Source organism: Jaculus jaculus, chromosome 1, assembly GCF_020740685.1.
Source record: "Jaculus jaculus isolate mJacJac1 chromosome 1, mJacJac1.mat.Y.cur, whole genome shotgun sequence".
NCBI classification, from domain to species: Eukaryota; Metazoa; Chordata; class Mammalia; order Rodentia; family Dipodidae; genus Jaculus; species Jaculus jaculus.
Window position 1 is genome coordinate 15643982 of NC_059102.1, and position 22331 is coordinate 15666312.

The 22331-nt window shown below is 39.0% G+C and overlaps 1 protein-coding gene across 3 annotated transcripts in view; it reads left to right on the top strand.

The window, feature by feature from the left end:
• Window positions 1-21538, top strand: part of Fam204a (family with sequence similarity 204 member A) — a 33035-nt gene extending 11497 nt beyond the window's left edge. For all 3 annotated transcript variants that reach the window (XM_045142235.1, XM_004659299.2, XM_045142236.1), the window contains exons 6-8: window positions 4151-4240; window positions 20479-20585; window positions 20891-21538. In XM_045142235.1, the coding sequence (XP_044998170.1) occupies window positions 4151-4240; window positions 20479-20585; window positions 20891-20942 (249 nt within the window). In that variant the 3' untranslated portion in view covers window positions 20943-21538. The remainder of the gene's footprint in view (window positions 1-4150; window positions 4241-20478; window positions 20586-20890) is intronic.
• The last annotated feature ends 793 nt before the right edge of the window (window positions 21539-22331 follow it).

Below are 22331 nucleotides of genomic sequence, written 5' to 3' on the forward strand. Positions count from 1 at the left end.
TTTTAAAATACTGTTGTATGCTGTAAACACAATTCTCCTCCCCTCTTCTTTAGGCATAAATTGTCTTATTTTCAATATACTTAATTCCAATCATAGTACAGGCAAATTTTAGTAGACAACTTACTTATATGTAATATGCTTTAAATATTGAATATCTTATCCAAATAAATAAATAGTAGTGAGAGATCTGTAGAAATGCTTTGTATTACAGGTTGACTTAGAGAGCTTTAGTCTCATGTTAAGAGAGCTTTTAGATGGGCATATATGAGGTGAATCTATAGTGTCAAGCTTCGCGTCCATGAAGGCTTACATAAATGGTTGTCATTGTGCTGGTTTGACATCTGTAGCAAATCTCTGTTAAATGGAATGTTAGTAGTCATTGCCTTGTGAGAACCTGTTAATTGCTGCCTTTGGGTGGATTTTCCACCAATGGGCAAATTATTGTTTGTTTGTTCTAATGCATGTCATATGCTAAATTCTGATTCAAGCCAAAAATGTTTGGAACACAGTAAGGCTATATAGCTCTCAGCAGAACCCTGTAGCTCCTGCCACTCTTCAGGTGTGGAAGGTTTCCTAGATAAGTCAAAACCTACTCTTGGGTCCACCTCCTGTTTTTAAAAGCTTAAATACTCAAATCCTGTCTTGTGAAGCAACTTACTGACTCAGAAGCTGAATTTTTAGGACCTGAGCTTTGAATCTGAGACTCTGGGCCTTTTCTTTGTACAGAAGGCGTCTTGATATTTAGGCAAGTTAGAAACAATCTGTTGCTTGCCGAGTGCTTGTTGGAGTCTAGATATTTGTCTACAGCTTTATGTATCTTTTCCTGACCCTTGCCATTGCTTGTATGAGAGAGTATGGCTTTATCCTCCTTTTACTTCATGCAAGGTAACTGTAGCCCTTTTTACTCAATGATCTGTGGATCTCTGGTCACCCTGGGCCTTGGTATACAGGAAGACAGTATAGAAGTCTTCATACTCTTGGTGGCCCGAATGATAAGGGAAATGGTGCTGTGCTGCTGTATGAAACCTGGTGGCCAGGTTGCTGAGGTGAAAGAGTGGAGCAAATCTGGGGTGGTTGATTGTTAGGATCAACTCCAAGTTGAGGTATGAGGTATTAAAACTCCAGAATTTGTGATACAGAACAGTTGAATTTGATACTGATGTTTATTTCATTTGTCTCAGTGACATTTGAGGATGTAGCTATTCTGCAAAGGGAAGAAAGGCTAATCTGTAAGCATTTTTAAAATAAAATAGTTTTATTACCAATGTAAATTAAATATGAGGTTCTAGGTGTAGAACCTACTAAGCTGATTGTACTAAGCTCTGAGAGTCCAAGATGGGATGATATTTTCCATCCCTTGGAGTATATATTTTGTTTAGTAGTCAGTTAGACGTATATAAATAAGCATAACTGCATGTGAGCCTTCTTTAACTTTTAAGGGCATTATCACCTCAATATTACTACTGTGGAATTCTTTTGGAGACTTGTGTTATACATATTCACAGTGTGTAGGGGCTCCTTTTAATATTGATGCAGACATGGACTACTGCTCTGTAAATGTTATCTCAGTAGTACAGTCCTAGCAAGTGCCTCCTCTGTAGAAGGAACTGGGCTGAATTTTGGGACACTCCAAGCTAGTGATATACAGCGTCTGTCTTTATTTAGCATAGAAGCAAGAAAAGAGAAAGAATGTTTCATCAGTAAGTGCTGAGGAATACACACTGCACACTGACAGCCTGGACTGGAGAGCAGTCTGGTGTGGGACATGGAGAAAGGAGGTAGGGCCAGGAGGTCTGTCAGATGATAAGGTCATATTTGATAATAAGCCTAACAGGGTGATTAGGATTTATTTATTTTTGGAAGGGAAGCATATCAAGCACGGAGTACATTGATCAAATGACAGATGTGGGCAGAGACTAGAGAGCATAGCATTGCTGAAGATGAGGCTGGGAAAATTGATTTAACATAAAGACGGTCTGCATTCTGGCACAAGCTCCTTAGCTTTGTGTGAACCAAAATAAACAGTTCCTAAATTGGCACTAAGCCAGGCATGGTGGCTCACGCCTTTAATCCCAGCACTCGGGAGGCAGAGGTAGGAAGATCACCATGAATTCAAGGCCACCCTGAGACTACAGAGTGAATTCCAGGTCAGCTTGAGCTAGAGTGAGACCCTACTTTGAAAAAATAAAAATTAAAAAACAACCTGTCACTATTCATATCAGTCCTCATAGACCTCAGTTTGAGTGACACGGGCCTAGAATATAGAATTCTAACTAGAGTTACAGGTTCCAGACAATGAAAAGCATTGAAAAAAAATCTAAGGTAGTGTTTGGACCATCAGAAGAGGAACTCTGAAGAAATACAAGGCAGGGAAATTTCTGGAGATTGGACAAGAGTAAGAATAGAGAATTAGAACCATTTGGCCTAGGGTCAGATTATGCAGAACAATTGATTGAAGGTCTCCAGCTACTGTGGAGGAGGAAGTTAGGAGAAGGAAGTCTTCCCTTAGTGCTGGATATAAGTGAGACCTCATTGGTTTTGTTTCTGTGATCCTTTTAGGCAGATTATATTATGGTTACTTGAGTCTCGTTTCAACAAAGATAATAAATAGGACACAATTTCTCTCCACTGACTGTTTAAATTGAGAAATAGAGAAGAGCTGTTTTAGCACTTTTGTCATAAGAAGGAGAAGCATGTAAGATAGAGACAGCTTTAACTGAGTGCTGGGATAAAAGGCATGTGCCACCACACCAGGCTTCTTCATGAAAATTTAAATTATGATTTCTTGAACTATCATGAGTAAATTTTAAACCACTGCCATAGGAAAATAAAATTATTCTCATGTAGTTTCCTCCCTGTTTAGCAGCCAGCATAATTGTAGTGTTGAAAATGGTGAAAGGCTATTGAGTGAAAGTCAGGAACTATGGGATTGGGCCATGAGTATAGGCTCTGAGCAAACCTGGATTCTCATGCTGGCTTTAAACTTCTGACAGGTCGAACATCTTAGGCTGTTTTTCCTCATGTCTAAAATTAGATAACATGGGCTGGGAGATGGCTTGTTCAGTAAAGTGCTTGTCGTCAAGACACCCAACATCCATCTTTGGCCTTCACATACAGGTGCACCCACACACATGAACACGCATGCACATTCATGCATACCACACACACATGTGTGCGCACGGGTGCAAAGAAGAAAACAGGAAAACCAAGTGAGCATTTTTCATGGAGTTATTATAAGGATTAAATGACTACCTTAACAGAACCAAGTGAGCATTTTTCATGGAGTTACTATAAGGATTAAATGACTACCTTAACAGTACTAAGTCTAGGGTCTGTCATGTAGTGAGTACTTGAAGTGTTAAAGTGTTATCATTAATGTTGTTGCAGTCGTCTTCCTGCTGCCGACCAAAGTAGCTTGTGGGAGGAAAGATTTATTTTGGCTTACAGACTTGAGAAACTCTATGATGGCAGGAGAAACTGAGCATGAGCAGAGGGCTGAACATCACCTCCTGACTAACATTAGATGGACAACAGCAGCAGGAGAATATGCCAAATACTGGCCAAGGGAAATTGGCTGTAACACCTATAAGCCATCCACACCGCTTCCAGGAGGCTCCAGTTCCCAAATTGCCTCCATTTGGGAACCTAGCATTCAGAAAACAAGGATTTAGGGGGATACCTAACTCAAACCACAACAGTTGTTGTTAGGGGACAACAGTTTTTAGGTTCATAAAAATACATGAATTCTTGTATCCTCTCATTCATTATTTACATATGGGGATGGGGTACCAGGACCCCTTGTCTCTGCAAAGGAATGCCAGGTGTTGGTGCCACTTTTTGCATGTAGTTTATATGGGCACTTGAGAATTGAACCCAGGCTGGCAGACATTGCAGGCAAGTACTTTTTTCTGTTGAGGCATCATCTTCCCAGACCCTTTGCATTACTAGCTTCAGAAGTTACATGACCTTGGGTAAATCATTTACTGTTTCTGAAACTTCTCATCCTTTAAGGGTTATAGTGGCAGCTGCCTTACAGAGTCATTAGAGGTAAACATATATAATGGATTTGCTGTAGGTCTGTGACATGCTGTTAGCCAGCAAGTGGTTCACTTATTCTTGCCCTTAATTCACAGGTTTCTTTTCTTTTTAGTCAGGGCTTGAAAAAAGGATAGACCAAGCTGTGGATGAGTGGGATGTTGAGAAAGCGGAAGAACTCAGCAACCAGCTGGCGACTCGAGAGGTGAGTCACTGATTACACACGGCATTTCCAACGTTTCTGAAGTGGAAAACATTCTTTCTGTGATCATTAAGTTCAGTATCAAAATATTTTATTTAAGGTATTTTCTTTCTTCTTACTCTGCTATTTATTTGATATGCTAGGTTCTGTGTTTGTCTTTAATGTTTGTAAATTACTCTAGTTTAAAATTTGGGCTAAAAATAATGCAAAATTAATATTTGACCGTAGTTTTACACATACCAGAGAATTTTATTTTCAGGTCTGGTTAAAAGTCTAGCTTTCTTTTTCCAGTTATGACTTTAACTCAGTTGGATCCTCACTGAGGCAGCTGTATGTCCTGAAGTCACTCCCTGCAACATTTCTTAACCCTTGCTTATGTCCTGTGTCTGTCCATTCTACACAAGCTCCTCAGCCTTAAGGTGATTGAGCCACTTCCCCCATAGTTGGTAGCATTAATACTTTGTTTGCAAGGTCAGAAGGTCACAAGAAACTTGATTTACGACTCTGGGGGTGAGGTGAGGAGCCATATAAACTAAAGAGCCTATATTGGCATGTGCTTTGTGGTTATTCTCTGTAATTCCATTTTAGTCTAAGAAAAAAATAAAATCCTCTTCAAATTCTTATTTTTAGTGCCTGAATCCTTACCTCCTTCTTAAATTAGTCATTCTTTGATGCTTATTTACATATAGAACATTGTAGCTCATTTGTAAACTACTGGCCATGCTCAGTATTCTTTATTTCATATATATAATTTTTTACATAGTTTATGGTCTTGTATCTGCTCACCCCTGAGGGCTCTCCTCAGTAGGGTCTATTTTCAAGTTGGGGAACGCTGCGCCTCAGAGTATTCCTGCCCACCCTACATCTCTTAAAATCTTTTCGCTCCTCTTCTGCAACAATCCCTGAACCTTAGCAGGTATGTTAGCAGTTTGTTTTAGTGTTGACTTCTCTGTAGCCTCTGTACTGTGGATGTGTTTCAGTTAAGCACAGTGTTGGTTGCTATTTCTCTGGAGGAGGTTGTCAGACCAACACTGGGAGCAGCACTTGTGTCCCTGTTTCCTCCGCAGTGCTCTTCTGAACCTCCATAAATGTGGTGGAGGTGGTGAACCATGGTGTCATGCTTGGTATTCTAACTCGAGGTGAACATTCTTTTACCTAAAATGACAAATCTTGTATTTTGGTAGATTATTCTATGGAAATACTTTTGTAGTCTTCTATCATCAAATGTCAAAAAACTTCAGCATTGATGGCTATTGTGAGTTTTGTGCCTGCTTTTTGTTCCCCCTAATTTTGGCTATGGGCTGTATATATCTTTTTTTTTTTTTTTGTAATTGGCCAAAACCATTTTCTTTTTTAAATTTTTTGTTTATTTGCGAGAAAAAGAGGCAACTAGACAGAGAGAGAGAATGGCACTCTAGGGCCTTCAACCACTGCAAGTGAACTCCAGATGCATGCACCACCTTATGCATCTGGCTTACATGGGTCCTGGGGAATTGAACCTGGGTCCTTTGGCTTTGCAGGCAGGTGCCTTAACCACTAAGTCTCTCTGCAGCCCTGTTGTTTTTGTTTAGATATATTTTTACTTATTTATTTAAGAAGGAAAGAATGGGTGCACCAGGGCTCCAGCCACTGCACAGCCTTGTCACCTTGTGCATCTGGCTTTTGTGGGACTTAGAGAATCAAACCTATATCTTTAGGCTTTGCAGGCAAGTGCTTTAACCACTAAACCATCTCTCCAGCCCCAGTTGTTGTTGTTTTGGTTTTTTTTTTTTTTTTTTTGAGACCAGATCTCACTCTAATCCAGGCTGATTTGGAACTAACTCTGTAGCCCAGGCTGGCCTCTACTCACAGTGATCCTCCTACTTCAGTGTCCTTAGTGTTAGAATTAAAGATGTGTACCATGCCCCACTAACGTTACATATTTACGTAGAGAGAAAACAAGTTCTGAGGCTGGGAAGATGGCTTAGTGGTTAATAGTGCTTGTTTGCAAAGCTTGTCATCTTGGGATCACTTCTCAAGCCACCCATGTAAAGATTGATGCAAAAATGGCTCAAGCTTGTGGCATGCAGATGAATAATTTTTTTTAATTCAAAAGAGGGGCTGAGGGATTCCAAAATTGTCTTTTTCCGTTTATTAAGCCTTTTAAAACAACTGATCACATTAAATATTTCCTTATATAATGTGTGTACATGTGTACTAGGGACTAATATGAAGCAAATTATAAGGTAGTGGGCATTAAGGACATTGACAAGAAGTAGCAAGATTAGCAGTTTTGCAGCTTTTAAAAAAAAAATCTAACATTGCTGTTGATGATGGCTCACACCTGTGGTTTCAGCACTTGGAAGACGGAGATGGGGTATTGCTGTGAATTCAAAGCCAGTCTGGGCTATAGAATGAGATTCTGTCTGAAACAAAACAAAAATCCTTGACATTTAAGTATTTACCAAATTTACAAAGTTAATTCTTGTGAGATATATATAAGGTTCACAATTTTATATCACTTTTGAATTTGGTTTAGTGGCATTAGACATTTGTATTTTGCAGCCGTTACCACCATCCACCCCCAATACTTCCCTCATCTTGCATGTTAGACTGAAACTTCCCACTTCCCACTCCACCCTGCTTTTCACAGACACACCATTTTGTCTCTATGACTTTGACCCCTGCAGCTACTTGACACAAGGGAATCATATTTGTGCTTCTGTCTCTGGTATATTTCATGTAACATGATGTCTTCAGAGTTCATTATGGTGCCATGTGTGTCCGAATTTGTTTCTATTTTAAGACTGATTAATAATCCACTGTATCTATCCAGTACATATCTGTGTATTTTTTGACATTTTCCTTGTGCATTAATTGATAGACATTTGAGTTGTTTCTACATTTTGACTGTCTTGAAGAGGGCTGCTATGAATATGGTATATCTGTTTAAATCCCTGATTTCACTTCTTTTTTGTATATACCCAGAAATGGGAATTTGCATCATTAAAAAACAAGTTGTAGATCATGTGTTTTTAGTTATGTGACTCGGCATAGCCAGTTACCATATAGCTAGGCTTTAACTGAATATTCTTTCTTTGATGCTTTTTTATAAAATATTCTCTTCCCATCTCATAAGGCTTCTGTGCCCAAGGTTTGACTGTTAAAGAGTATTTGGGCATAGTAACAGTCCATTGCTTCTGGAGTAGAATGGTAAAGGTTCCACATTTTGATAAAATGGATTTGAAAGTATATTAAATGGTGCCACAAACTTAGTTAAAAGTACAGTTAACTCAGGAGATAGTAAAATGTTACCAATATTATATCTAATCTCCAAATTGTGGTGAGTTGACCATGAGAATGTTCAGTAGGGGTGGGGAGGAGCAGTGCTTGGGTTGGAAGGTATTGTAGGTGGTAGACATCTATCATAGTTCTAAGGATGCTGATATATACTATTACATCATGATGGGGATAGGGAAGAGTGGGACTTCATGTAGCTTTCAGGGACTAGAAAAGCCCACGAGGCAGCAATAACCAACCACTGGGCAGTATCCCACTAGGTAGGGTATATAGAGCCTGGTGGCATTCAAATTTGGATTAGGAACATGGCCTTTGGGAGAGCTGGCTCTCTACTATGTCACACTGGTGGTAAGGTATTTCACATTGTACTGCGTTTGAGACAGGTGTGTTTTGAATTGCTTTCAAAATTCTGGGAATGGTCTGGTTGCTGTGGGATGCCAGCTGGCCTGCTGTTGGTAGACAGTTTCCAGTGAAACCCAAGATGCACACATAAGAAAACCCCACAGGGCTACAGAGTATGGCTGCCCTTCCATCTTAGAAATGCTGCCTGTGAATTTGTCATCTCCACTGAGCTCTTCAGCATTGCAGGGTTCAATAAACTCATATCCCATTCTATTTCTTGTCCAGACTTCTTTCATGACCCAAGAGTTGTGTACTGTGTGATCTCTTTCAAACACCAAGGCAGCTGTCACAGCAAAGCCCTCAGAGTCACCGCAGGAGAAAGAAAGGAGGGGAGAACATAGTGTATCGTTACATGAAGGAGCTCCTAGGGAAGCAATGATGTCACGGCAGGTTCCCAGTTCCTTTAAACAGAGTTCGTTTCTTCAGGCTTTAAGTTGCAAAATTTGTAAAAAACTTTTTCCTAATCTGTGCACTTTATTTAAATTTGCAGTTACTATGCTAACTTCTATAATAGCAAAAGAAAATTTTGTTTTTCTTAGTTTTTGACATCATGTTTTGTCGCGATATTTTGTTAACATGGAATAGTTCCTTTGGCTTTGTGTCTCAAGACCTTAATGGTTTTGAGGAACAGAGACCAGTGAGGGCCTAGTTCTCAGTTTTGTTCTGCCTTCTCTAGTATCTCCTCATGATTAATCACATAGTGATGGTGTGGTCTTCTCATTCAAGCTATGCAGAGGCACCTACATCTCTTTGTCCCATTTCTCTCCATGGTGTTACTTTGACTTCAGTGGTATTTGGGTTTCTGCACTGTTCAGTGTGATTTTTCTGTCTGTTGAGGAAGCACCTGTGGAGAGATGGGAGATAACCTGAGATTGCAGATGCTCTTGTACACTGTCACCCACTATTGTTAGCATCCGATGCTGATTCTTGTCTTGCTAACGTCAGTTATTACTCTTAGTTCTTTAAAACATCATATTTTTTTTACCTTTTTTTGGTTCTTGGCAAACATCATGATTATGCTATTTGGTACTAGGCAAATCAAATCTAAGATGTAGCCTAAATAAGGTGTTCGACCATAGAATCTTTTCTGAGTTCGTATCAAATCTCTCATGATTCTGGACAATTCCCTAAGTTGATATACTGGGCTGGAAAGGGCATGTCATGTGACATTCTGTACCAGTCTTGCATTATTGACTTCACCCTGGTCTCCCATACCAGTCTTCCTGAGCTTCTCATGCTGTGTGTAGTATGTGACTGCCAGGAAAGTAGCCAGAGGCAGTGTCTCAGAACTCTCAAAAATGGCAACTTCTTTGAGAATCCTTTGGTTTTGTTTTGTGTTTTGGGATTCTCAGGAGAATAGTTTGAGCTTTACATTTTCATATGCATCCCCTTAGTTCCAGTCCTCTTGACTGGTGAGTGATGATGAGATTTTTATAAGTGTGAGTCTGGAGCAGAAGCCCTTTGTCAATGAAGTGTATAGGTGCATAGCAGGTGTCCTTTGCAAGTGAAGTGTATAGGTGCATGGTAGCTGTCCTTTGCGAATGAAGTATATAGGTGCATGGTAGCTGTCCTTTGTGAATGAAGTGTATAGGTGCATGGTAGCTGTCCTTTGTGAATGAAGTGTATAGGTGCATGGTAGGTGTCCTCTGTGAATGAAGTGTATAGGTGCATGGTAGGTGTCCTCTGTGAATGAAGTGTATAGGTGCATGGTAGGTGTCCTCTGTGAATGAAGTGTATAGGTGCATGGTAGGTGTCCTTATGGAGTCCAGGTATATTGGTTTTTAATAGCACCATTTTCTTTTTTCAAGAAGCAGCAACTGGGACCTGCTGATAAAGACTTTGCTCAGAGGCACAGATCCCAGAGACCTTAAAGTCCTTTCCAGCCCTAATAAGTGAAACTAATTTTTGATGTTTAACATTTATAAGCCTGTGAAACCAATAGGACAGCATCGGTTTTGAGGAAAATGAAGTCAGAAGTAGAACCGTATCTCTGAATAGCCCTTGAAAACAGTTTTTCAGAAAAAAAAATCTGCTAAAATAAGGCTGTCGGCGCTGTCATGGTGACACAGCAAGCGCACAGATTTTAGAAGCTCGTTCCCTTGGTAGAGAGCGCAGGGTCTGGTTTGAGGGGGTGACCGACTGCATGTGTTTGAAGCCTCAGTTTGCTGTCATCTTTGGGTTTGCCATGTTGTGGTGGATGGCTTTGAGACTGCCCTTCCTAGTGGTTAAATACTTCTTTGTTAGCAGTTTGAAAGAGAAATAAAGTCAACATATATCAAGTTTGTGTCATACTGATAAGACTGTCCTAATTTTTAAAAAGTCTTTTATATCTTTAAACAACTATATGCTCGTATTTCGAGGATATTTGAGGTTTAACCTCAGACTTATTCAGACTTGAAAGTACATTCTCTTCATTGACAGTGATGGAAACTGCCATCCTTTCGGTCTTCCTGTCTTTTCTCATATGTTGTCTTCACTATAATTCACATCCCAGTCTGTACAAAGCCATCGAAACAAAGGTTTGGAAATAAAAGTGCTAAAGTGAATGAAAGAGGGCAGCAGTTAGGTTGAATCTTACACTCTAAAGAGGATTTTTTTTCTGAGCGTCTTCACCTTTGCCTGTGGGAATAAACGCCAGTTTGATTTGTGCAGCACATGTGTGTCCTCATCATCAAACGAGGCGTCTCTGTATTAACTGGATGGATCACTCAGGTGATTTCAGTGCTGCCTGCATAGTGTCAGGACAAAAATGAATATGAAGTTGCCTGGAAGTTTAATTTAAGCTTGATAAGGCACATGCCCTTAAAGACTAAGCTTTTTCTTTTTTTTTTCTTTTTTAATAAGCAAAGATTTTTATTTTATTTTATTTTTATTTTTTTTAATATTTTTTATTTATTTATTTGAGAGTGACAGACAGAGAGAAAGACAGATAGAGGGAGAGAGAGAGAATGGGCGCGCCAGGGCTTCCAGCCTCTGCAAACAAACTCCAGACGCGTGCGCCCCCTTGTGCATCTAGCTAACGTAGGACCTGGGGAACCAAGCCTCGAACCGGGGTCCTTAGGCTTCACAGGCAAGCACTTAACCGCTAAGCCATCTTTCCAGCCCGCTTTTTCTTCTTTTTGTTGTTGTTGTTTAATTAATTAACTAATTAATTTATTTGAGAGCAACAGACACAGAGAAAGAGGCAGAGAAAGAATGGGCACACCAGGGCCTCTAGCCACTGCAAACGAACTCCAGATGTGTGCGCCCCCTTGTGCATCTGGCGTTAGTGGGTCCCAAGGAATAGAGCCTTGAACTGGGGTCCTTAGGTTTCACAGGCAAGTGCTTAACTGTTAAGCCATTTCTCTAGCCCAAGATTAAGCTTTTCTACAAGAGATGGTCTTTAGCTATACAACCTAAACTTAATTTCTTGGAAATATCAGTACCTCATGGTACAACTTTTTAATAATCTTGCACAACCTGGAAACAGTAGTCAAGTCAATGATGGTTCATGAGATATTAATATTCACATCTTAGGTGCTTTGGTTATAGTCCATTTTTGCCAAGGCCAAAACATTTCAATTTAATGGTATGATAAAATGTTTCATATTTTACAGCTCATTTTCTTGGATTTAAATGAGGACCAAGGCAATGATTTGCAATTGAATATAATACTAATTTAGAATCTAACCAAAGTATCACATGCAATAATGCTTCTACATGTATATATATATTCCTCTATAACTAATAAGTAAATACTGTGTTTGTACAACATATTAAACCAGCAATTTCATTATAGATTTCTTACATTTTTGAATTGCAGTAAGGACATAAAGTTAACAAAATATTAACAGTTTGTTAACATTTTGATTAAAAAGATAGTCATGGCCTTTTATAAATTCTATTTTATTTTTTGGTTTTTCCAAGTAGGGTTTCACTTTGGCTCAGGATGACCTGGAATTTACTATGGAGTATCAGGGTGGCCTCAAACTCTCAGCAATCCTCCAACCTCTGCCTCCCAAGTGCTGGGATTAAAGGTGTGTGCCCCCACACCCGGCTCTACTCATGGCCTTTTTAAAAACTAACATTTGACTTTTATTTTCTCATAACTAAGTGAATTGTGAATTCACTGCTCTCTAAATTTGGGTAAACTGTAATTTGTAGACTACTCTTTTTTTTATTTTTTTTTAAATTTTTTATTTATTTGAGAGCGACAGACACAGAGAGAAAGACAGACAGAGGGAGAGAGAATGGGCGCGCCAGGGCTTCCAGCCTCTGCAAACGAACTCCAGACGCGTGCGCCCCCTTGTGCATCTGGCTAACGTGGGACCTGGGGAACCGAGCCTTGAACCGGAGTCCTTAGGCTTCACAGGCAAGCGCTTAACCGCTAAGCCATCTCTCCAGCCCTAGACTACTCTTTTTAAAAGGAGTAATCTTGTAAAAAATCGGAAGGTATTTTCACGAGCATCTGGGGAGGTAGGTTTTACATGCCTTGGTAACATATGAGAAGTTGTGCTTTCTCAGAGATGCTGTTGGTCCCATACTAGTATTCAAGGTATTTTTCTAAGGCAGTTTATGATTATGGTTTAATTTCCTGAGTGTATTTGATTACAATTTACCATTTCCATTTCAGTTACTAGTTTTATGTAGTTCTGATTACTTTTGGTGAGATGGGAGCTGAGTCCTCACCCAAAAAAAATAGCAATGAAAATCTCAATACAATATTGACAGGTTTATCTATTAATGCACTTGGGGTATTATTACATGTGGAATTCAAAATAAAAGCATTTGCCTAAATTTTTAAGTTTGAGATGCTCTCAAACCCAAGTTTAAAGTCATATCTAGTTAGAACTATTGCATTTGTAACAAAACAAAAAGAAAATTTTATTTCATAGTTAATGTCAAAGCAAATGTTTTGGTTCTGACCCCTATGTTTTATAATCCAGATAGAAAAATTGCTCTCTTCCCATTTTCACAAATACTCTCCTTGGCAAGAAGTACCTTAAACCAAGTTTCTGGAGTAAAACATTTTGTTCATCTGTAACATAGACCAGTATATTCTTTGACTCTGCTCAAGAGGGGCAGGTCCTAGCCGGGCGTGGTGCCGCATGCCTCTAATTCCAGTACTTGGGAGACAGAGGTAGGAGGATTGTTGTGAGTTCAAGGCCACCCTGAGACTACCTAGTAAATTCCAGGTCAGCCTGAGCTAGAGTGAAACCCTACCTCGAATCCCCACCACCAAAACAAAGAAGGGCAGATCCTTTTTAGAGTTATATTTGTGGTTTCTAGCCACAGAAGAGTGAGTAAACACAGTAGAAATGCTTTATATATTATTTACATATGCCAAGGGTGTGAATTTAATACTTACATTTATCATTTGATTTTTATAGACAGGAGATTACCTTCCTGCTATTATCAGGGGTGTATATGACAGATACAGTCAACCATGAGTTTTCTCTAAAAGCAAGTGGTTGGTTTTTACTTAATCATTTCATAGTCATCTGACGTCTACCGATACACTCTGGCAAAGTGTATCTTATGTCTCAGATGTTACTACTCTGCCTTCTTTGACTGACTTCTCTTTCCAGTTAGGCAGTATGTAGTGTTTAGGACCATTTTCTTTTTGGCACATTTCACTGACAGAGGGAATGTGCTGCACTGGGGAGGAGGAAAGGCCTCTCATGCAGTGGTGTTGTTCCCCTGCAGCCCACCAGCCATCCAGGGCAGGTGGGAGTTCCCTGCCTTTGGGAGGTGTGTGTGCCTGCTGAGGATCATCTGAGACAGACTCCTTTTCATTAACTTTGGTCATCTCTCAGTGCTTTTTAATTTAAACATTCCTATTTTGCAGAAAGTCCAGGGAGCTTTAAAATGGTTGTTTTAATTCTTTGAAGCCTCATTCTGCTTAGTTCTTATATAAGACAGTTGTCACCTGTAGATGAAGGCTTGGCACAGTGCTGTGCCACAATACATAAGCTGTGTCAGTCTAAGTGAGGGAAGGCCTGTGTGTGAATTCCTGTACATCAGTGTAAAGATAGGTTTGTGCCCATAAAACCCTGCAGCCTTGAAGCTGAAATACTGTAGCATAAGAGAAGTAAGATGAGAGCTCCAGTGATGGAGTTTTCTCTCGGTGTCTAGGTGTGCTTACACAGATCGCACTGCAGTGTAGATGTTTTCTTTTAACCTTTGGGGTCTGGTTGGGTGATCACCTCAAATGGTATTCCTTATGCTCTCTTTTAATTATGTTTATCTGTGCTTTTAACTAACCTGAAAAAAAGATTTCAGATGTTACAAGTCTAATTAAAGAGACAGACAAAGCACAGTTTATACTGTAGATTTTTTTCTGCAGTTCAATTAATCAGCATGTTTTCTCTTTTAATTAAAACCATTTTAGTAAATTAAAGCCCACAGCAAAACACATATATAATTTGTTTGTAATTAGCTCTTAATTGGTGGTAGTTGAAGCTTAGCACCCTTGGTTTCTTTCTTCATGATTGCCATTTTATTAGCAGCCAGTCATTAATTAATCTTTTTCTAATTAGCTTATAAAACTGTTGATGGCACATTATTGTAAATGTGATTTTAAGTTCAAAGCTTGTTAATAGGCTTTCTTACTTAGAAGAACAGAGATAAAGAAATTGCTGAAAACAGTACTACAGTTCTTTTAAAAAACTGTCTTTCTTGTGGGGACTGTGTAAAGCATCTAACAGCTTATGGTTAATTTTTTAATGCTTTTTTTTCCCTTTATGAATGGAATAAGTTGCTTGAATACAAGTCTGTATCCAAGAGTAATTTCAGCTATAAGCACCATTTCTCTCTGTGTTGGTGTACACTAATCTACATATAATTTGGAATCTTTAAGACAGGTGTAATGGAAACTATTTTGCTACAAAATCAAAGTAGAATGTGTGGCTCATATATGTATGAGTGTGTATGTACATACCACGTGCCTGTGTGTATCTCTTTCTGCTGTGCTTAAAAATTAGGATTTCTTGGGTTATCCTTTGAAATAAAGTGATATGAAGTTATAGGTGTTAAAGGAAATAAGTATGTGTATAGTTGCACACACATACAGACACAAATGTGATACTTAAATTATATGTCAGTCTGTGCATTTACATTCTAAGATGACAAAGAAATTATGTGTCAGTGGCAGAGGAAGTGATGCGACTTAAGTTGAAGTTAAATGGTGAAGTAGGACATAGCGTACTGATTTGCTGTCTTCAGAGCACCGGCCTCTCCGGTGAGAAAAGTACTATGGAGGGAAGGGACTAGTGCAGATGTGGATATCCTGAGCCGCCCTGCATGGATAGAGGAGGTACCGTGCTCAATTGTGATTTGATGAATTACATTAGCCATGTTCCATTCTAGAAAAAACAACAATTTCATATAATGGAACTGCATGGCATTTTAAGCTGTTTTTTTTTTTTTAATCAATTACTTCAAAGTTTTGAAAGTTATTTGAAAACACAGCATTAGCAGTTATTGGTAATGCTTGTCTTATTTGCTTCTTGAACTTCACATGTTATTTCAACTTCGGCTATTTCTTTGCTTGTGTTTTAGAAGACATTTTATGATGCCATGCAAGAGATACTAGAAAGGGATAGCTGACAAGGAAAAAATTAAAAATTGGATAAAAAGTAAATGAATAATGTCATATTACTAAAAAGATGAGAGGCTAATTTGTGCCGACTTTTTGCTAATTTTGTTCAAGCCTCAAAATGAGGAGCTGTCACCCGTTCTATGTAGCGCTGGTGACAGTGCCAATGATCCATGAAATAGGCTGCCGCTGCTTTGTTCTGATAAGAATGCACAAATCTGCACAGTGTTCGCTCCCACAATCTCATTTTCATACTTGCATGCAGCTAAAAGAAATAAGCTGTTTGCAGGCTTGATTAATCAGACATTGGAGGGGTTTTGTCTCTTTGATCTCTTTCGTCTCCTAGGTAACTTGCTTGACATTAATGTTGAGCTTGAGTAAAGACAATCAGGAATTGTCGACCAAACTGATATAAAAATTAAAGACCTTAACACTTTAAGTACTCCAGTAATGGTTCCGCTTTACTTCAGAAAACATCTGTTTTCATTTAATTAAAGAACAAAAGAGAACGGCATAAATATTTTTCATAGAGACCTATTCCATAAAAAGTTAAAGAATGATAATTGGTATTTTTAAGTAAGTGCCTTGAAAGTGTTCAAAAGGAGGAAGACTTCATAAATCTCTTACAAGCTGGTAATTTTGAGATGAGTAAAATATTTTATGAAATGGATAAGAAGTTTATGGCTGTGCTCGATGAAGCTGTCTGGATCAGATGCTTCAAGTGATTATCAGGAAACTTTAATGACAACATTTTACCCAGAAATACTTTATTTTGATGTACGTCTTTTAAAAATCTGTACAATGTTTATAAAGATGTGCCATTATATCTATTTTACAACCTAATATGATTTACACATACTAAACCTATAAAATTGAAAGGAATTTTACAAAAATGTCGCTGTGCATTTGCTTGAGGTTCTGCCGACGCTTTTACAAATCTTCCAAGTGGCTGTAAAGATGAATGCCTCAAGGGTCCAGCCAGGGCCCTGCTTTTCCAACCAGCTAAAGCCCTTATCTTAAATCCAAGCAAAGTACCATTAATCTTTTTGAAAGACCTTTTATGGCTTTTAATATATCCCAAATTAGAACATTTTACACCCTTGGTTCCTGAAATACGGTGATAAAAAGCCTTTAGAGCTTAATTTTCCTTACCGCATGCTCTGACCAATTTGCAGTTCTTTGTGATAATGTTTAGACACCTTAATTAAAATGCAGCAAAATATTGGATGTCCTATATGGAAAATGCTGATACTTTGGTTACACATACAAGAAATTCTGTATGTATCTTTATTCATTAAAATATTCTTTCCACATTGTGGTGTTACACTTATCTGATGACCCCATACAGGTTTTTTTTTTTAATGTAAAAACCATTGACCAGGCTTTTGTGATGTTTACGTTGGGCAGGAAGATGATTTTTCTTTTTATAGAAGAGGTGGTTCTTGTCTGCATATTTTATTTGTTTGTAATATTGAAACACAGCACGATATTCTTTTATATTCTAAACTCGGTTTAGCCATCTTGACTGGAGAACTGCATTTCTTCTTAGCTGTCTTTTCCATTGAAGGCTTTGTTACTCTTTTATATTTCTAGATAGTCTTGTTCTTTTTCTTTTTCCACAGAAATAAGTGAAATGATTCATTTTAAGCACATGAAGGACTACGCATTATGAATTTTCACCATCGTTACAAGCCAAACAATTTTTTTCTCTAAAAAAGTAATACATAGACCCAGGTTCATTTTAATGTTTATCAATTGAAGAAAATTCCATCTAGCCTGGCCCATGTATAGTGTACTTAGAAAATATATACCTCTTATAGGAGCAATTCTGTCCACTTCAAAGTGTTTCTATGTACCAGATAGTTCAGTATATCTTACTTAGTTCAAGAAATGATGGAGCCCTCTCCTGTGAATATTTTTTTAGTGCAGTCTAATGAATTCCTCAAAGTTTATGCTGTGTCCTAATCATGAATGATGTAAATATTTACCGTCGTCTTGGTGGTTCTGGGTTTGGCTTTACTTCTTGATTTTTTTTTTTTTTTCATGTGATCCATGGTGAGGTGAAGTCAGTCTATTGGAGTACTGAGTGTTGTGGCTGTTCTTAATCTTGGGAACCTATAGGAAAATTTCAGTGAGTTAAGAAGGTGAATCTATGGCTTAATTTGCAGCCCTTGGGGAAATAATTTTCTCACTTGGCTAACAGTACATTGTATGGTTCAAATCATTGTTGTTTCTTATCCAAAGTGGCTGGGTGGATCTTGTGTGGGGAGGGAGAAAGTGGGGTGACAAAATTAAATCGTATATCACATTTGCATTTGATGTGTAATACATAGGGATGGAATTAACAGAGGGTACAGATTTTCAGGGAGATGGGGCAGGAAAGAGGCAACTGATGAATGAGGACAGCCTCCTATGTATCTTAAACACACAGCTCAGATTGCAGTTTGCAACAGGATAAATGTTCTTACTGCTCTCCATGTGTTCCATTGTACCTCTGTGGTGCCCAGTTCCTTTGCACGTAGTGGAGCCATCTGATTACCACTGACCAGACATATTGTGACACTTTGGGACTAAAGCTTAAGAACCAGTAGGAGACCCTTCAATTCTTCTATCATAGTGAGTCCAAAGGCTGTCTGTGGAGATGTTGACACCACAAGGTGAAGGAGAGCCCTGCCCATTCTTGGATTTCGAGAGAAACAATGAAAAGTTCAGCCATGAAGATATGGTGTTTCATTTAATACTGCATTGCTCACAAGCCTAACCCTGCCAGCAGTGCTACTTTTTTTTGTGTATGACAAGTCCATAGATTTTTAGTGGGTAGGAATGTCCTCTTAATGAAAAGTGGTGCCACGGCCCCACCCAGACTTCTATCTAGAGGGAGTGATGCTCAGCCCCTTGATTCTTAGTCATGTGGTGACTTAGGTGATACTGGGAAGTAAGAGAGCTATCTGAACAAAGCAGGGCAGGCACACTCTTCACTTGCATGCCATTTGAGAGCTGGTGTGTGTGGCTCAGTGATGTGTCTTCAGTGCCTAGAACAGAGCCTGACAGAAGCATGCATTTGTGTGTGTAGTGTGGGGCAGATGTCGTGTGGAAGAGAGGAAGTAGTAGTGAAGTGTTGCTGTGACTGTCAAGCAGATACTGAAGTTGCTGTGCTCTCAAATAGGTCTCACATCTTAACCAGCCCTTTCCCCAGGACTCACCTGTTGCTGCTAACCAGCTCAATGCTTTGGTTTGATAGTCAGCATCCTTTCATTTGCTTATTTTTTAAGTTTTTATTTTTATTTATTTATTAGAGACGGGGGGGTGGGGAGAGAGAATGGGTGCACCAGGGCCTGTATCCACTTGCAAACTCCAGATGCATGTGCCACCTTGTTCATCTGACTTGCATGGGACCTGAAAAATCAAATATGGGTCATTAAACTTTGCAGGCAAGTATCTTGATTGCTAATCCATCTCTCCTGCTTTATATTTTTTTTAAATAAATTATTAAGGTCTATTTTTCTCTCATTTTACAAAGTCCAGGCAATTCTTATTGACCACTTGTCTGTTAAGTGCTTGCCAAGATAAACTGAAAGACTTGTCAAGCGTTACAGACCTCCCTTTCTGAAAGGGGCTTCTTTCTTTGCATGTGTATTTAACCTCCCTCCTACCATGCTTTCTGTTGGCAAGCATCTCTAAAACTCAGGCTTTGATGCGCTGACTTTACAGTGGCTTCCATGCTGTTTGCTTCTCTTCCACAAGTCTGCCTGTGTCCTGATATGTATTTGATTTAGTGAAGGAATGGACAGGTAAGAAATCTCAGAAAGATCAAGCCTTGTCATTTGCCCAGGATTTTGTGGACATGTGTGTGAGGGGGAAGGGGGAAGTTTGGAGATAGGGTCTTGCTTTGCATCTCTGAATGGCCTGGAACTCACTGTGTATCTTAACCTCGTCTCCAACTTGAAACATTACTTCTGCATACTGGGATCACAGGCATATGTGCCACCACATGGCTTAGCTTACCCTGGTTCTTTGAGCCATATAAGTAGGTAGATTTGCTTTATTTATTTATTTTATTTTTTATTTTTGAGGTAGGGTCTCACTCCAGCCCAGGCTGACCTGGAAATCACAATGTAGTCTCAGGGTGGCCTCGAACTCATAGCAACACTTCTACCTCTGCCTCCCAAGTGCTGAGGTTAGAGCCATGCACCACGTCGCCTGGCTAGGTGGGCATTTTTAAGCCACTTACTCGACTAGAGACCTCAGTACTGCTCTGGAGATAGTTGCTGGGAAAGCCCTGCAGCAGAAAGGACCGAAGACTGCCAAAGCTCAGGCTTAGAGGCCGAGTGAGGGTGTTTGTCTTGAATGGACCTTGGAGACTGGCACTTGGCTGTCAGGGAGGCATGGGTAGGGATCCTGCCTGGAGAACATCTGGGTCCTGGAGTCCAGCTTCTTTCTGGTTCCCCTATATTCTTTTCTCTTCCAGAGACTTAAAAGCTGTTGCCCATCATGCAGAGTGCATTTATGAAGTAGTAATTAGCTTTCCCATGTTTTATTAATCCCATCTGTGACTGCCAATCAGAGCTTCTGATCAGCGTGAGATAACTGGTATGACTGCACTGAGTTGCTGTAATTCTAGCCCAGAGCAAAGAAAGTTGATGTCTCTGTCAGTCTGTGCAGCCTTATCAGGGCAAATTCCTGTCCAGCCTACAGAATTGCTGAGATAGCTTGAAGAGCCTCATTACTACCTTTGTGGACCCTCGAGGGCCTGAGTTTGGGGAGGATTTCTATCCAGGAGATAGTGCAGCTAGGGAAAGGGTCTTTGGGGAGAGAAGGGAAATGTGGGCTGTGTATTCACTATACTTTGTTCGTTTCTCATTTCTAGACATGGCTGTCTTACCCATGTGTTCTCAATTATTTGTATTACTGTCATTTTGACATTAGCTGGAATATTGATTTTCACAATTTTTTCTCTTTTTTTTTCCCCCCTTGTAATTCTTAGCTTGGTGTGAAAATTGCCAAAGCAATTGCCTGCCACAAGTTTGTTAAAGCCAAAAAGGAGGCTGAAAACTCACAGGCTGCTCGAAAAAAGAAGAAACTGGCATGGGGGTGAGTGTACAGTGCTGTTGTCTTGGTTCTCCTGGCTTTGTTGGAATTGAGGAAAGCCTGCTAATGCACTCACTGTGGGAATCCATTTTGTGGGGAGCTGCTCTTTAACTTTACTTTTTATACTGCTAAATGTTTATCAGATTATAAATATGGAGGCATTCCTTCAGCCTGTGTTGTGGCTTTTGTAAGGAATAAGAAAGTGTGAAAGTTCAAGGCTTGCTTTACTTTGGTCACTTAATAAACATGCTGCTTTAACAAAGTGTTTTGTGAGAAATAAATTGAGATTTTTATGTTTTTCATTTTAGGTTTGAAGCAAAGAAGAGATGGGAAACCAAAAGCAACATGGGATATATGTAACATTGCAGAGTCTCTCAAGACATTTGTAGATTGGTGTGCTTACTCTACAGAAGATTGTCCTCCTTAGGTCAACTATGTCAGGAAACTGACAAAAGTAGAAAAAAACAAGCTTGAAACTTGGGAATTGATTATGAACTTTTTTTAGTCTTTTTCTACAAAATTGTCCTATTGGAGAGAAGGAAATGAATATTTTGCTATTTGTGTAAGGAATTTTAAGCATCAATACAGGGGGAGAAAAAAGATAGGATTTTATTTATTTGTAAATACCCATAGTATAAAACCAGTTTGGCTTTTCATCGGTTTGGTACAGCATAGCCTGAGAGGACCTTGTACTGCCTCATCTGTTCTTGGCATGACTGTATGTTTTCTGGAATTGTGTTCAGATTGGCTTTGTTTATAATGGATTAGTCATAAATACAAAAATTCTCAATTGTTAATTCCTTTTCCAAATGACTTTAATTACCTTAATGGTTTAAAAATAATTATTGGTTCTTTATTGGAGGCAATAGGATTCATATTTCGTAGTCATACAGTAAAAGTAGTGAATTAATTTTTGTACTTCAGATGAGTAATTATAATAAAGGGGACAAAATGTAGTCTTTGAAGAATGATTTAAATTCAGCTCTGCCTAGAAATATCTTTGTAAATATCTGTCAACCATGTCATTCTTTAAGCTGTCAGATGGTCTTAGAGAAGATACTATGATTGTATCAGACAGACGAGTGTAACTCAAGATAACATCACTTTGCATTGTTGAAGAACTGGTTTTTTCTTTTACCTCTCTTCCCCACTACTCCTTTAAAGAGTCAATGAGTTAATGAGGCTAAAGAGAGACACTCACCCCTGGACCATGGGGAAAGTTTTCCTTAGATGTGCTTTAAAATACTAAGTACAAGTCTTTGGAAAGCATGTGACAAGCTGGTAAGACCATGTATGGATGCTGTGAAAATGAGTCATGGTTATATTTAACTACACTGTTACATTATTTCAAACTTCATAACGCAGTTTTATTAACTCATGATGATACATTTAAGTTTTCTCTCGGCTCTGGAATAAATGCCTAATTAGTTGCTCTGTAAGGGACCAAAATCATATCTTGATTCCATGTGCTTGGGGAAAGCCAGCATAGAGTAAGAAAGATTTAGGCAATTGTAAATCTACTATTTATTATGAAAATGTGTCCAGAACAAATATCAGCCAATCATATATTTTGTGATTTACTATCTTCTGTTCCATTTTATAATTATTATCAGGTACTAGCTTCCTCTGACATCTCATTTCAGCTAGTGGGTCAACACAGACTTGTAGTATAGGGACCTTTCCTCTGTACCCACTGTTCAATCCATTGGTTTTATTTGAAACATGAAGAACATTATCTATGAGCAGCAG